This window comes from Sylvia atricapilla, chromosome 6 (genome assembly GCF_009819655.1).
Source record: "Sylvia atricapilla isolate bSylAtr1 chromosome 6, bSylAtr1.pri, whole genome shotgun sequence".
Lineage (NCBI taxonomy): Eukaryota > Metazoa > Chordata > Aves > Passeriformes > Sylviidae > Sylvia > Sylvia atricapilla.
Window position 1 is genome coordinate 6,060,670 of NC_089145.1, and position 17,061 is coordinate 6,077,730.

Below are 17,061 nucleotides of genomic sequence, written 5' to 3' on the forward strand. Positions count from 1 at the left end.
GTTTCTATTTTTGACACAGTCTGTCATTGGTTAAGAAAGTTATGCTGTTTAAAATGTTATGCCATTTGTACCCCGCCTGTTAAGAAAGTTATGCTGTTTGTACCAAAATTTGTACCCTCAAAACCTTATTCCAAGTTGTATACCCCCTCTAAAACCCCGGGTTCCCTTCCCCTCCTGTCGCACTAGGCTGTCGCCATTCCCGCCGGCTCCTCGAACTGCTGGCCCCGCCTAATAGGAAAATCCAAGGACTTCCATGGTGCACCGCTCCAAACCGAAGTGCAGCTGCCGGCAAACGGACCCAAAAGCCGCGACCCAGCACAAAATCCAGATAAAAGAGAGAGACTACAACAAGAAGAAGACCCTCAGCTACCTAAGGACTGAATTCTGCTTCTGCCGCCTCGCCATGACCACAGAGATTGGGAAACAGTGACGCCCCTAGACCACACGAGCCCTGTGGCGTTCCTGAGGATTCCAGCGGGGCCGGAGCTCCCCACTCTGTGACGAGAGGAGCAGATTCGTCTGACACCTCATCTCCTCCTCAGCGGCGAGAATGGCGAGAACTGTGATAGGAGCGGCGATGGCGTAGGCGATCCCTCGAGTTCCCCCTTGAAAGAGCTGACTAATAAAGGCCTTTCAAAGGAGCAGGTCTCCTGGCCCATTTTTAACAGCACTACTCCTTTCAGAGGATTGTGGAGAGCCAACAGGTCCCTTCTGAGCTTCCTTTTCTTAAGGCTGAGCTCCCCCCAGATCCCTCTGTCTCTCCTCATGCGACTTGTGCTCCAGAGCCTTCACCAAAGGATCGCTTCCAGCTGCTGAGGCATAATCTCCCGAAAAATTCGCCAGCAGAAAAGGCCCCTTGTCTGCGATCCGGGGGAACCCTTTTGCGAAAACGAAAGAGTTTTTCGGAGCGGTTGTCTGGGTAAAAAGGAAGCAGCCATTTCTGGCACAAGCCAACAAATCCGGGAGCCACCGATCTACCCCGCCTAAGCGGCTCCTCAGCGGCCAGAGCAGCTCAGGGACTGCTTCCCCGGGCTCTCCCGGCACCGCCCCGGCGCCGCCCCGTCCGGATGGTGTGTGCCCGACCCCGCCCCGGAGGCGTGCCCAGGGAGCGGGAGCAGGAAGCTGCGGGGCCGTGGGCATGGCGGGCAGCGGCCCGGCGGTGAGAGGGGAGCTCGTGGGCCGGAGCGGGGCCGGAGCGGGGCCGGGGGCGCTGGGGGCTCTTGGCAGGCGGCGAGGGCGGGACCGGGGCGGCCGCGGTGTTGCCGGGCTCTGGCGGGGGCTCCCGGGCAAGAGCCGTCCGTGTACTGCTCTGCGTGTGCCTTGTCTGTTCCCTCGCTTCGGGTTTCTGGTTCCACCGGTGGCACTGTGGCTGCCAAGTGCGTTTCAAACCCTCCCCAAGGCCGTAGGTTGTGGTTTCTGGTGGGGCAGCCCTGTAGTGGGTGAGGCTGCTGTGTCGGGAACCGGATGAACGCCTCTGTAATTTGTCCTTATGCCCCTTGACCACGTCCTTTCGCTGTCCCCTGCAAAGAAAAGGATTGGTCTCTTGCCAGGAGTTTCTTTGAATTAACATTTTTGTTTGTATTTACAGAACCTGATATGCACAGTGAGTGCTTCTGGTAAAGGGGTGTGTGTGTGTGTGGTGTGCAGCTGATAAATAACAATGTTTAATAATTATTTTGTTAACTGCCAGTGTAAAAGTCATTGCCATGGGCCTCATCGACCTCCTATGCACAGCAGCCACAGTGTCCATGGAGATAAAGGTCTCCCAGGCCCATATCCCGTTGCTGAAGACCCCAGCACCTGTGATATTGTCAAGGCTACACAGTAAGTACATGTTCTGAGTGTGCAGAGCGTTGAAATAGATGGGCATGTCCTCAAATGTGAGCCAAGGTAGATATTTTTACAAAGGAAATGTTTTCAGTTTCATTTTCTCCTTGTAATGGAAGAAAAAAAAAATCACTTACAGTTGCTATTGCAAATAAAAGCATTTGAAGCAAATTTGATTAAGAGGAAAATTCTACTCATCAAGGCACAGCCCACTCTTTTTAAAAGGCTTGCATGTAATGCAGTGTGGAATTTGCTCCAGTAGGAACTGCTGGGCAATGCTTACTGAAATGAATTTTTTTCTTTAGGATGCAACTGTCTCTGGTCTGGAAAAAAATAGTAAGTAAATTGTTTTGATTTTTTTTTTTCTTATTTCAGGTATGGAATGCTAGAGCGATGCAAAGAACTGGTAGAAGCAGGATATGATGTTCGACAACCAGATAAAGAAAATGTGACTCTTCTTCACTGGGCAGCAATAAACAACAGACAGGAGCTGGTAAAGTAAGCTGGGAGTCCCTGTGACAGTAACACAGTGTATTCTGCAACTTTTATTTATAATCACTTTGTTGCTTTTGTACATGAAAGCAAAGGGACACACTGATTTAGAAGAAAAGGGTAGAATTCAAATACTAGTGCACTTATCTTTGTGAAGATGTCACTGAATTGTAAAGGTAGTCCATTTCTTTATATGTGAAATCATGTAGTACATGAAATCCTTAGATTTTCCTGGGTTTGTTTCTGTAACAAAAATGAAAGCTGATTTTAGAAGTACCTTGCTAATGACTATTTTTTTTTCTTCAACATCTTCTAGAAACAGTGTCATTTACTGCAAACCCGCTTTTGTCCATTTGCTTCTCTAGTGAATTTTTTATTAGGAGTGATTTACTCCTTTAGCTATGTTATCTTTAGTATAATGTTTTGCTGTTCTGTTCTATCTGTTCCTGACCTTATTGTGTTGTTATTACACAGATATTACATTTCCAAAGGTGCGATAGTGGATCAGCTTGGTGGAGATTTGAATTCCACACCCCTCCACTGGGCCATCAGGTAATGCTGCTTGTGACCATTAGCTGCAAATGTGTCAGTATTTACAGCTGTGCTAGCATTTTCTGAGATCCAGAGAGCAAAGCACAGCTTGTCTAGAGAAAGCATCACCTGAAATAATTATTCTGAGAAAACGTCTTCACTTGCAAAGTCTCCCATTGGAAGATAAGTCCTTTCTTCTGGATTACGAGTCTTTTGCCAGAATCTGAAGCTTGGATGGCTGCTCACAAGAGAAGTTACTGTAGCATAACCACTGTATTCTAAATTAATGCTTTGCCTTAGGCTCATTTATTAGGATGTATAAATTTAATATAATTTCCTGAAAAAAGCCATGGGGGTCTGAAATCTTTTTTGTGGAATGCCTGTGAGAATTATCAAGGCAATGCTTTCATAGTAATATCAATTTTTAAAATCACCTCTATAGTTTCATTTTATATATTTTTGCAGACAAGGACATCTTCCCATAGTCATGTTATTGTTGAAATGTGGAGCGGATCCCAGTCTTATTGATGGGGAGGGATTCAGTAGCATTCATTTAGCAGTGCTGTTCCAACACATGCCCATCATAGCCTACCTCATAGCAAAAGGCCAGGTATGTTGCTGATGTCCCAAATGTTGTTTTCTGCTTACAAGTAGCTGCCTGTGTATAGAAGACATTTTAGAATTAATCATTTTTTCCCTAGATGAAAAGCAGTGATTTTACTCCTATTTTTCTGTGCTATAAGTGCAGACAAACTTAGATTTTTTTTATATTTGTGTATATATATTTTTAATGCTCTTCCCTATTCCTGTCATCCCCCACATTCAGATTCACCTACATTTCAGCATGTTTAGGAGTGTTGCTAAGGCTGTGTGAATTTGTGGTGCTGTGAAATAACCAATGGCTTTTAAACCTGGGAACAAAAAGGAGTATATGATGCATAGACATCATGAAGTGTTTATGATTTGATTACAGTTTTGTTAGTAAAAATCTGTGCCGTTGTCCATCGATTGAAGAATGCAGAATAAATTATCAGACTAGGTCTGAATTTTCATTAGAAATTTCTATATTATATATATGGTAGTTGATGTCTCAGCTTAGATCTGAAATGAGCAGAATTAATGGCAAGTGTTACAACTTGCTGATAAAAATGGCAGGAGAGTTCTTATATGATCTAGACTGATTCTGAGAAACAATCTAGTGTTAAGATTTAAAAGTTTGCTAAGTTTATTTTCTTCGAAGCTCTCTTTAGGGAGAGGAACTGACTTCTGGAATGTAGGTATAGTGGTATATATCGCCGGCTTAATAAAGCTTTTGGCCTACCTATTTTCTACTAAAAATATCCAAATGAATAATTCTTTTAAGTAAATCTGCACTAATGTAATGATAGATGGAGGCAGGGAGCAAGGAAACCTTTGTTGTGAGGAAGGAAGAAAGTTAGGAAAGAAAGAGGAAGAAAAAATTTAGGTGGTTAGATCTTTATGTCTTGAGATGTATAATCCTTCCTTGTTGTTTTAATAAACCTGTTTTATGTATTTTCTGTACATCTTTTATGTACATCTATTTACACAAGGAACATGGTTAGCATTGCTTTACAAGGTCCTTCTTATTTATAGTATTTCTTTGCAAAGAGGTTGAGAAATACAGTTGACATGATTCACTTAAAAATGTCCTTAGTGGTGTCTCTCCCTTAAAAACTTCCTTAAATGGAAGCTCAGAATATTCTGAAAGGAATGACGTGTAAGACTTGTAGAAGGAGGAAAAAAGTTTAAATAAGTGTTGCCTTCTTGGCTGATATAAGTTGATTTCTGTCCATTTTTCATTTTCTGTTAATTAGTGAAGCTAAGCCAGTTGTATAGCCCCAAATTCCACTGTTTCCTGAAATCACTGATAATCACTTGCTTGTTATCTTTTCCTTATTCTTAGAACATAGACACAACAGACTTCAATGGGCAAACACCTTTAATGTTAACAGCACAAAAAGCCATTGGGTAAGTAGAGAATAACTGAAGAAGAGTCTATTGAGTTGTACTCAAGAAGCAGTGAGGTGAATTTTTCCTTACTGTTTTGGTTTTTTTTAACTGACATTCCTTTCCCTTCCATTTGTACTAAAATATGAGGTCTTTCAGAGATCAGGAGTTTGCAGTAGCTCATGGGATATAGCAAAGAAAGTGAAAAGGATTTCTAAAGGAAGTTTAGGTTTGTGGCTGAATCATCTGCAGCCTTACTGTATTTTCTGCAAAATGAAAACAAATAGGTGTGGATGCAGTGAAATGTATTTAGAATAAAATGGGGAGATACAAGCTACACACAGTGTTGTAGGAGGTATAATCTGTGCTGTGTACCTCATGTTAGTTAAAATGGTAAGGTAACATAGTCTGGAGAAAAGCTTCCAGGGCAGGTCTGGAATTCTGAACATGGATCTGTCATTGATGAGCTGGTTGTTAGAAGGGCTTATATATCTACTGTTTTTTCACAGGTGGGAACTGTTGTTTTTTAAAGTGTTCGAAAGTTTCATTTCCAGTCTAGATTATCTTCTGTTTGTTAACTCTTATACTTTATTTTCATCTAGACCAGAACCCATGAGGTTTCTCTTAAAGTTTAACCCCTCTCTCAATGCTGTAGACAATGTTCAAAAGAATACTGCACTGCATTGGGCAATAGCCTCAGGAAATACTAATGCAGTGGATCTGTTGCTGGAAGCTGGTGCCAGCCTGGACATAAAAAATGTCAAGGTATGATTACCTTTGTGATATTTCATCCCATGCAGCATGAATGTGTAAAATGAACATAAAGAAAAATCTCAGTCCTCTCCATGTTGCATGTAAATTGCAGCAGGGCTTGCCTAAGAGCAGGTGTTCATAGTCTTTCGCAAAAGGAAGTAGCACCTTTCTTAAGGTGTGGCTTAAAGTACAAATGCAGGGGTTCTTTGTGAAATGAACAGCCAAGCCTTGTGTTCACTCAGCAGTAATTGTGTCCTTTGCAGATTCTGCTGCCTCACCCTTTTTTGTTTCAGTTTCTTGGGGCCTTGTTTCATTTCTTCATTTGGGTGTTTTCTACTTAAAAAATGTTATCATGAGGACTTGGGCAGATTTTAAAAAATACATTTCTTAGTGTCCAGTCAGACTCATGAAGACTTTAAATTGAGTAAATGTTCTCATGTGAAAGCTGGTGTTTGGCAACACCTCTTTGTACCATCAAAAGATTATCACATAAGAAAGGCTTCAACTTAATACTTGTAGAAATTGATAGTATAAATGTTGAAAGTATAGATTCCCAGGACTATATAGGAATGTTATTGGAGGCAGTCCAGCAGATAAATAGATGCAATCTATTTACAGGTAATCAGTTTTCAGAACTACAAAGCTCTGATTTAAGCATGTTAACACTCTGAATTTAGCTTACCTTTGCCTTAAAAAAATAGTGGGGGAAAGGTGGGTGGGAAGTAATTGCCCAGTTAGTCTTGTTTTAACTATATTCTTGCTTCTGTTAAAAATGAGAGTATTTATGTGTTAAGTACATAAATAAATGACTAACCCTCTCTGTTGTTAAAGGGAGAGACACCACTTGACATTGCTTATCAAAGTCAGAATCACTTCATGGTTTATATGATACAAGAGGAAGAAAGAATGAGAAACAGAAGAAATAACAGGTTACTGAAAATAGTAGAGAAATATGAGGTAATTTCCTGAGTAATAACTAATGGAAATAAAAGTAGAGCATGCTGTGTTTAGAGTGGCATGCAAATTAATTCTGACCAGAGTAATTTCTGAAACTGGGCGCACAAAACAGAATTCTTTAAAAGCACGTAGGAATGGTTTGCGTGGGGGGTTTTATGTCATACCTCACCCCTGCTTTTGATGTATTTCTGTGTCACCTTGTCCTATCTTATCTTGGGTCTTTCAGCATTTATTATGTGAACCAAATACTTTTAAATAAGACCTGCTTGAGTACTTTGTCATATTTTAACAATAATAATTTTAACAGCTCTTCCTGATGTTGGCATCTTCCTTGACATTCATGTGGGCCATTGGATACGTCATGGATTTAAGTTCTGATTCTTGGCTTTTAAAAGGAGGTTTGCTTTTCAGCCTGCTATTTGGGATGGCTCTGTTTGTGAGGTTTGCAGCTTTTTCTCTCTGTTTTTGTACTTACTTGTCAGACACTTTTTAAAAAGTATTGATGCATAAATCTTTTCAGAGTTTAGTTTCATTTAATATAAAAGATGTCTCCTGAGTAATGGTTGCATGGTGTGTGAAGAATTTAAGTACATGTCCTTTTTAGAATGAATGACCATAGAAATTGAATGTATTTAAGTGTACACTATTAATAGTTTCTCGTTACTGGAAGATTTGGAAAAAAAAACCCATACTCAATCTGTTAGCTAATTTTATTGTCAGAGTGGTATTGATGGTTTGCATCTGGTAAACATTGCTCAGACTCTGCTCAGAAATGTCCTTTATCACAACTTTTCCCTGCTATATTCTGTCATAAAATGAGTTTTAATCAGCCATCCCCTCTCCTTCTGCTCCCCAGACCTCCCAGTGTTATCCTGAGTTGTTTCTCACTTTTCCTGCCACAGTCAGTAGTCACTGATATGGCAATGCTATCTGTGTGCAAATAGACAGAGATTGGACTTTTCTTCCAATCTTACAGCACTTTTATACAATATTGTGCTGGAACAGAGCACTCTTCAGTTTTATTTTTGCATTGTTAACCCCCTATATATATCTGGATAAAGAATGCTTATGACTGACAGTTCTTGATTGCTTTGAGAGACTTGAAGTAAACCGTGTGCCTGAAGTTTTTACAGTTGCAAACCAGATGATTTATATTCTGTGAATTTATGTTTCAAATATAATTTGAAAAATATTTTTTTTCTTTTAATGTTCTTTCAGGCAACTCATAGGGCTCAAGAATCTAAGGTATCTTCCCACAGCATTTCTGCTAAGTTCAGTTTTTTGGATATCCATGACCTGGTTCTTCTGGTTCCTGCCTGATATCCTTTATACTCAAGAAGTGCAGCTCTCCTTGGAGTTCTTGTAAATCTAAACCTGATTGTGCTAACAGTGATGAGCAGTTCCAGATAATTCCATGTAACTGTTAATGTGTGGTAAGATTGGTTTAATCCCTTTGGGGAGGGGCAAAGTGACTTTAAAGTTATACACAGGCTAGAAATCTGTACCTTCTTTTGTCTGTAGGTTTTTGTCTTCTTTATATTTCATATGTTACTGGAATATTTCATATGTTACTGGAATATCAGGATGAAGATATGTGTTATAAAACCAGTGGTTTCTGTTAGAATCGCCACATCACTCTTTAATCTTCCTCACTGAGACTGTTGTACAGGGATGTATTTTGGCATGTGGTATTTTGTCATGTATTTTGTATTTATATGTATTTTGGCATGTGGACTGGGTAACACATATCTTAATAATAATCTTAAGAGCATCCCTTCTTTCTAAAATTATAAGTATTTGGCAGTTAGTGGTATTCATGCTCCTACACTTAAAAACAACATCCTCCAGCTCCACCTCCCTAAAAAAAAAAAAAGAAATTTCTTTGTATTCCTGCAAAGAAGACTGTCGAGTCTCCTGTCTTTATTCACAGATTACCCTGAATTTTTAGTATACAGTGGATTAATTTTTATCTGACTTCTACTTTCTTTGAGAAGTCTTCTCACTGATGGGTACAAAAACATTTTAGTAGTTTGTGCTCTCTTTCCAGTGCCCTGCTCTTTTGTTACACAGTGGGCATCTGTTTATTGATAAAGTTGTGTGAAAAAGCATTTAGGAAGATACTTAGAACTGCAAATAATTTTGTACTAAATTAGCTATAATATGTTGCTACACAGTTTTAATTAATTTTTAATTTGGCCTTTAAATGACATTTTCTCTTATACTGTTCCAAATTAAGAGGTCCTTAATAGAATTATCAGGATTAACTTTGATGAGCTGATCAAGTGTATTCCTGCTGGGGATTCATACGTATGCTTGTATAAATGGAAATGGTGTTATTCAATTGTCGTGCAGCTTTAAGGTTTTTTTAATTGGTGTAATCTAAGTTAAAAGGAAAAAAAAACCCTCCACTTGTAAGGATTTGAGTCAGACACTTTGCTGAAGGTGGTGAGCATAGCAATATTCTTGAAGTCCTAACCATAGCTTGCTTAGATGGGCCAATGGATAGGTTTCCATTTCACTGTCCAACCATTTTTGTCATAAATGTGTTTTCCTTCTGGAGCTGGTCACAGATCTGAGTTTTAAAAGTTTTCAGGATTTTAGTTAGCTGTATTTGTCTGTCAGATTTCCTCTGGACTGAATGAATATCCAGCCATTCTAATTAAGGATTTCTCTGAGCTTCAAAAACCAATAGGAGTGCAAATAGACCTGCAGTACCCACAAGAAACACACCATCATTTTGACTTCTATAATTGCACCTTGTAACAAACACAGCTGGTGTTTGTGCCAGTATTTCATAAGTTATCATTTTGATTTTAATTAGGACTGTTAGCAGTGTTGTTAGTTCATAAGACAAAAGAACTTTGAGGTTGCCATCCTGGATTTTTAAAAATTGCTTGCACTGGAGTTCATGGAGTGACTGAGGGGTCACTGGAGATGCAATCCAGGCTTGAGCTCTCTGCCTGCTCCTTGGTGACAGCAGGAACTGTTCTTTAGCAGCCTGAGCTCTTAAGTTTGATGCATGATTTTAATTAGTATGAAACTTGTGCCACTCCATATTCTTCTGTTGCTATATAGTGACAGTTCATCTTAACATGCTTTTCTTCCCCACTCATCCAATACACAAATGCTTTTAGTTCATAGTGTGAAAACTTTGTTCCTAGTGTCCCATTACCTTCAGAACTGTTTAGTAGTGTGTGCTTGAGGTTTTTTTTATGTGTGACAAAAGTAGTTTTAGGGTGACTTTCAGTTACATTTTTCTGAATGAGTGTATTTAGTTGCTTTTGGCTGAAATGAATGGGACAAGGTAAGACTGAGTTTGAGTTGGGGTGGGTGCAGCAGCCCATCAAATCTCATAGCTGCCAGAAGCTTTATAGCTCTGCATGTCTGACTGATAGTGTTTAAATAAAGTGCAGAAGCTTCAGAGGGAAAAAAGAAATCAAATTTGTTTCATATCTGTGAAATATTCAAAGGCAGAAGTCTGGAGGACTTTTAAGGAGGATGACATGGAGCAATATTGTGATGCAGGTTTATACAGTTGTAAAAGTCTTCTCCAGCACTCAAACTGGACAGAGTATTCAATTTCTCTGATAAGTTGGCCTTGGAAGGACAGAGAGGATGCCGCTGTAAAAGTGGAAGTAATTTTTTCCTTCTTGTGTCTTGCTTGTGAAGTAGTATAATCTAATTTTTGTAATATTTTGTTTGTTTGACAAATAATGGTGTTATGAGTCATAAGAATATAGTCCTTGACCTGACTATCACATACCACAAATGTAATTCTTAAAGTCACTGTCATGTTCAGCGTGATGGGTCTTCTCTATTATTTCTATAAAACCTGGAGTACTGATCCTGGATATATAAAGACTTCAGAAGAAGAAAGAAAAGAGGTAGGTGATTTTTCTAAAAATAAATGGGAGGGCTGACGTGGTGCAGCAGATATATACTTCTGGTTGATTTGTATGTCATCATGTGCAGCTTTGTTAAATTGGAAAGCAGTGAAATATTCCTCCTTAAACGGTTTTTAGCAATGTAGTTTAACAACACAGATCTTGGAGAATTTCTCCTTCTAGTGCTTGTTTCCTTATCTTCCTCATCCTGCTATAATTTCCTTGCCTCTGTCTTCTCATTGAAATGTGAGTTTTGGCCAAAGGTTGTACAGACCCTCTGGTGTTATCTGTGATATGAATTCACACAGAACTTCACTTTAAAAAAAGACATTTTATATGGTTTCTGCTTCAGTTGTCTCTGGTTAAAAAGAAATAGTCACAGTGCTTTCTTATATATCATATGCTAGTAAGTATTTTTAATTTTATCATGTGCTTTGAGGATGTGTGTAAAGGTTTGATTTTTGTGCTTGAACATCATGCAACTCACATGCTATTTCCTGTTTTATAGTGGCCAAAAGAAATCATGGGCAGTCAATCAGTAAAGAATTCAGTGTCTGGTCTCCCTAGCCTATGGGTTAAAGAAAGCATTTTGTTTGTGATCTCATGGTTCTCACTGAGGTTGTATTTCTTCAGATTGCTAGGGAGAATAAACTGTAGTTTTAATGTATCACCAAAGGACTCATAAACATTGAGAGGCTACATGTCCCTGCAGTCTGACTGGCTATGAGAGGTGCCATCTCCCTTTAAGGAATATTTAATTCACATCATTTATTGATTTTGGCAACACAGAGATACTTTTTTGAGTAATCTTGCATGGGTGAAGCTGCATTAGTCTTTACTGGTTTGTGTTTTTTTCCTTCTGCACCTCTTTAAATAGCAGGTTCTTATTCCTGTTTGTGCTGGGCACTTAAAATACTTAAAAACTGCAAAAGTCCTAATGTAGAAATCTCCGTAGCACCTATGGAAACCTGATCCAAATGTAAGTACACAATGCTTTGTCTTTCAGAACATTATAGCTCTTGCAGAAGCTGGTTGCTTGGACTTCAGAACGTTTTGCACATCATGTCTTGTAAGTGGGGCTTTTGTACTTACTTTCTTTCTGAACCTCTATTTTACCCAATACTGCCATAAAAGACCTTTTTCCTCACTGCTTGTCATTAAAGTCTTACACAAGTAGTTTGTTATATATTTTTTAGATTTCTTGATTTCTTTTATGGTGACAAGAGATGCTTTGAGATCCTTGGACTCTAAACTTAACTTTAAAAAAAATCACCTTTTTTTAATTAAGGTGTATGGTTCTCATCTATGTTCTGTGTTGTGAGGTCTGTGACACAATAATTATGCAAAATGTGGTAACTGTAAGATGATGCCTTAAACTTTGAGCAAAGTAGATGCTTCTGCTATGAGTGTGTTCTTTCCTTCACCCTCACCTAGGTACGGAAGCCTTTGAGATCTGTGCATTGCCTTGCTTGCCAGGCATGTGTTGCCAGATATGATCAGCATTCTCTGTGGACTGGACAGTGCATAGGTGAGATGTGTATTTTATCAAATTTGAAAATGTATTTTAAAAGTTGCAGCGATAACATTTATCCCCTTAAAGAGAGAGCGCACATGGTGCAAGAATATCCTGTTAATACTGAGGGGCTCTGATAGGTGCAAGAGGGGAAATTAGATGGAAGAGAGAAAAGCAAATAAGATTATTCAGGGGTTGTTAGAGTGGTCACCCTAAAAACACAGACCACACAATCTGTAACTCTTTCCTTGGAGAGAGAAAGGACATGGCATATGACTGATACTTTAAAAATGGAAACAAAAAAATTATTAAGATGGTGGCTAAAGTGAATACAGAATTATTAGCCAAGCACGTTGTAGTAGAGCTAGGGATCTAAAATTGATAAAGGCAAAAGTGTGTCCACATTTTTTTTCACCACAGGCAGTGAAATTTTGGAACTTGCTGCTGTTAGGGTTTGCAGACACAGGCAGTATCAGCAGGTTCAGAAAGGGATTAGACAAACTTTTTTGGACAATGTGTCCAGAAGTAGATGGTAAAAGAACCAGACAAGTGTGCACAGTTTGACATTTTAATGCAGTAGCTGTGGATGACAAGAATGAAAGTGGCTGGACTTGTGAGCTTCCATTGCCTCTTGTCACTGTTAGGGACAGTTCTGGATGGAGCAGCTGTACCACTGAGATAACTCTGCAGGGCGTTCCCACCTTCTTGTGTTCTTCCCTCTCACCCTCTCTTCCTTTCTGGCTCGTTACTGATGGTGCTCAAGATAGGAAGGTGACAGCTTCATGTTTGTAACAATAAATTTTTCACTTACTGTTTTGCCAATAGCTTTTTTTTCTCTAGTGTTAAATGCTATTTTTACAGTGTTTTGCTATTTACAAGGTGCTGAGACATCCTTCTGATGTGTTGTCTGAAAGCTTTGAGCAATATTATTGTAATTAAAAATAATAGCTTCATGTAACAGTTTTTCTGACAGAAGTCTAAGAGTTTTGTGTGTGTTTCCAATTCTGAAGCAAGGTCAGACAAATTGAATAGCTTTGACTTCTCAGCCGTATGAGAGAATTTTATTGTGCATGGGACAAGTTGTGGTTGCCTAATCACCTCTTTGAGTCTGATGAGAACTAAAGGCATGTTCTGAAGGAGAGAAAAATCCTAGTTGACTATTAGAACTAATTCTATTATATAAATTGGAGTGGCTTACAGGAGAAAGTTGAGAGTAGGATCAGCCTTACCAAGCTCCCTTGTGGATGGCAGAGGTTAAAATAAGGAATGGTTTTGACTCTCTTTTTAGTCCTGCTGACTTCAGTGGAAATGCAAGTACTGCTGAATTTCAAAATGTCCAAATTAAAAAAAAAAATTCCCCTTTTTTTTCTTGGATTTCAGGCATTGGGAATCATTATTACTACCTGTTGTTCCTGTTTTTCCTGATGATTACTGGTGTCTGGCTGATTTATGGAACTCTTCAATGTATGTATCGATGAATTTAGTTTTATTTAGCTTTCAAGTCTGTCTCTGTGTGTTCTTTATTTTTCAGCATTTCATTTCCAGCAACTGTAACCTGCACAAGTGATATTATTCAGCAGGTGATGTTACTGTGTAGCTTAAGTGAAAATGCATCCTATCTGAGTCTCTGGTCAAATACCCGATTGCATTTGTGTTGAGCAAGAATAAAGATGCTGTAGTGGGATATCCATTGGAAAACGAAATAGCAGGAAGCATTTTTGTTAAAGAGGAAATAGAGAAGCTATGTGAAGGAAGGTCAAGTGACAGGTTCTAATCTGCATGGCCTTTGCTGTAACAGAAAATGAGTTTGTAAATACATTATTGCAAAAGCTTGATTGATTTTTCTTTTTCTAATTTGGAAATATCTGTACTAAACACAAACATTTCTTTTTGGTTTTAAAGTAGTTTAATTCTGAAGAGTAAAAAGTGTATTATCTCATTAATAAATCTGAGCTGTTACTTTGAAAAATTTAAAAATTGATTGGAGAGGAGAGGAAAGCCCTTATAATTTAGTTGCTGAGGATGAATTACCATAGCACCAAGCTTTAAAAACAAGGATGTTTTTCTGTGGATGATGAACACAGATTGTAAGATGATGCAGCCAGAATAGCAGGCAGTCATGCATCTGTGTGGGTGCTTTTAGATGGCAACGGGGTAGATGAAATGTGTTGTTTCTAGAGGGTGTTGCTATGTAATATTCATTTCATGCAAATAATCTTTGCTCAGCTCTTAAGGGCTTAAAAGCACAATTAACTGATTATGTGTCTTGTCAGATTGGTCCAACCACTGTGCAGCAAGTTTCCATCAAGATGGAGCGTGGACGTACTTCACCCAGACAGTGTCCTGCTCTCCCTGGGTTTCCTACATCTCCTCAGTAGCCTCTTTTCACACCCTCTGGTCCTCTCTGTGGCTCACTGTTCAGCTTTATCAGGTGATATTTTCCTTCATTTTATGCTTCTTGTCACATTAAAGCTTTTCCCTGGATGATTTGCTCCCATAAAAACTCTCTGTGTCCTCTGCCTGATTACTGTCACAGCAAGGTGCTTCTCTTAAATCTCAGGGCAGACCTTGAAGTTTCACAGGTTCTTGTACACTCAGCATTTCCCTGTTGGAAGTAAAATCATACTCTGTAAATCATTCCTATAACTGAGTTCTGGGTTTACTACTCATCAAAAATTCCAAGCCTATAAAAAGTTGTATTTAAAGACAAGAAATTTATTTGACTAATAGAACTGGTATTAATGCCCCTAGAACTGCACAAAAGCTCAGTAACACAATTATTCCTGAGTTGAAAATTCTGTGGCAGAACAAAGCCATGTTTCATTAGACTGTATTAAATCCCACTGCTACTGTAAAAACACATGACCTGGGTTTTATCTTGTTGAGGACTGCCAAATTTCTTGTTTATTTTTTTCTCAGAGAAAAGCTTAGCTATGCAGACAAAATGGAGATGAGCTGTCCTAAAACATCTGTAAAACAGCTTGTTTAAAAGGTCTTAGGAAGGAGATGCCTTTGAAATATGTGTTAAACACACTGAGCTAAGGGCTTGTTTTACATCTTATTTAGTAAAAAAAAAAACAAAAACAAAAAACAAAACCAAAAGCTCCACAATTTTAAATGTGTACTGATAGATTTTTTCCCAGTGTCCAAGACACTGGGATATCATGCTGGAGAAAGATAGGGAGGATATTCACAGTTCAACTACTGTGTTTCATACACAGTGATGTGAAAACACGATGCTTTATGGCATTTAGTGTCATGTGGATCAAGGGATCTTTTTCTGCCGTTTCGTGTGGTATAATGTAGACAAAATCTGAGGAGATTGGTGCTTAGCTGTGATAGATCTTATACTTCTGCAGACATCTGGGAAAGTACACTCTTCACAGACATTCCAATTAAGCTTGGCTTCTCTGGAAGCTCTTGTTAGAGCTTGCCAGGTTTTAGCCCAAGTGACATTTAAAAACATACTTTTCAGTCATCAGTTACAGCAGTGGTTACTTATTTGTTAGATTTGTCCAGCCTCTTCCCCCTCTGCTGCTCCCTTCTCATTAGTATCTTTTGGTCTCACCAGAATTTTAATTCATGATGTTCCTGTTGTAACAATTACTTATGTTTTCTTCTAATCAGATTGTATTCCTGGGGTTAACCTCACATGAAAGAATGAATCTCCTGGTGCAGAGAAAATCCTCTAAGCATCCTGTTTCACTCAGGAGGACTCCATACAAGTGGGTATTAATGAATAGAGTGTTTTAAGCATGTTATCTCTTCAGTACTGATTTTCTCCACTGCTTCATAAATGCAAAACACTGTTGTGGGAATGAAGGAATGCTGTCCTTTCATTTGTTCATCAGTCTCTGTGTCTGTTGTGTAGGATCAGAAAGAGAATTAAGATATGAACTGGCCCCTTTCTGACTTCTCTTGCAGTATTAGCTCTGTTAATAGAGAAATCAGTACCAGGTTTCCCTGTTTCCTCTGGTATACTAACAGATGAGATCTTACTAACTCTTAAATATTTGAGTTCAGCTTAATCTACTCTCATTTGTTAATGTAAAACATGTTGTAAAAGTTCAGCAAAGAAATAATGCTCAATTGAGAGCTCTTCTGTTTCTTCTCCCTGAGCTGTCTCCCTTGACAGCTTAATATCTTAAGTATTGTCTCATGGTGAAGTGGTATTTTTCATGCTTGCTGTCTTCTTTTTTTAGGTTTATTAATGCATATTTTTTCTCTTTTTCAGCCTTGGATGCTTCCAGAATCTTGCAGACTTTTTTCAGTGCAGTTGCTTTGGTATGTTAAAACCCAATATAATTGACTGGGCCAAGCAATACAAACTTTTTCATCTGACAAAGGAGAAGAGTGTCATTCTGTGTAAAGTTTTGCTTGATTTCTAAGACTGAAACTGAACTGAAAGCTAAATAAGACTGGATATTTTGTTAATTTTTACAAATTCTTCTGAAGCTGCTTGTTTTTATTTTTTATTTTTGTTTCAAATATTAAACTTACCTTGCATAAGATACAGCAGATTTGTATATGGAAGTCACCGTGTGTCTGTGTATGTATAGTTTGAGCTGAAACTATTTAATATTTTATGTGAGGAGATGACACAAATATATATATTTTTAAAGGTAAGTTTTGGGGGCAGAATTTCAAAATCATGTTGGTACCCTTTGCTTTACTTTTCTGGTAACAAAAGATAATTACATTTGAAAATTAAGGTGAATGTTCATGTTTAAAAGCTTAATATTACAATTATGTTGTAATTTTATTGCTTATGCTGTGAAAACCTCTATTAAGTCTTTGTATTTGAAGAGTTTACATGTAATAAAATAGAACTTTCATACTTGTAAGTGTATTTTTGCAGACTGAAATAGATTCAGGGGACATGTGACCAGTGAGGTATTTAAGAGTGGGTGGGCACAAAACCATGAGAAGGAGCCTGACTCTTTGCCTTACGTTTTTCACATATTTATGCCCGGTTAGGGTATCAAAATGGGTAAGTTTATGATGGAAGATAGCAATGTACATAAACGGGAATTGCTCCCCAGTGCATCTGAAATAGCTAATGTCAGCCATGTTCCAAGAAAAGGAGGGGCCAGCTGGACAGTGTGTTATGAATATAAGTCAAAGTAGACAACAATG

At 38.5% G+C, this 17,061-nt stretch overlaps 1 protein-coding gene across 1 annotated transcript; it reads left to right on the forward strand.

The window, feature by feature from the left end:
- Positions 1-1,105: 1,105 nt before the first annotated feature.
- ZDHHC13 (zinc finger DHHC-type palmitoyltransferase 13) lies at positions 1,106-16,769 on the forward strand. Its single transcript, XM_066320534.1, has 17 exons — positions 1,106-1,159; positions 1,691-1,824; positions 2,203-2,325; positions 2,794-2,871; positions 3,316-3,460; positions 4,775-4,839; positions 5,421-5,583; positions 6,403-6,528; positions 6,836-6,969; positions 7,747-7,847; positions 10,288-10,412; positions 11,419-11,481; positions 11,847-11,940; positions 13,306-13,389; positions 14,199-14,356; positions 15,553-15,650; positions 16,160-16,769. The coding sequence occupies exons 1-17, from the start codon at positions 1,139-1,141 to the stop codon at positions 16,311-16,313; spliced, it is 1,866 nt and encodes a 621-aa protein (XP_066176631.1). The 5' UTR covers positions 1,106-1,138; the 3' UTR covers positions 16,314-16,769.
- Positions 16,770-17,061: the final 292 nt, after the last annotated feature.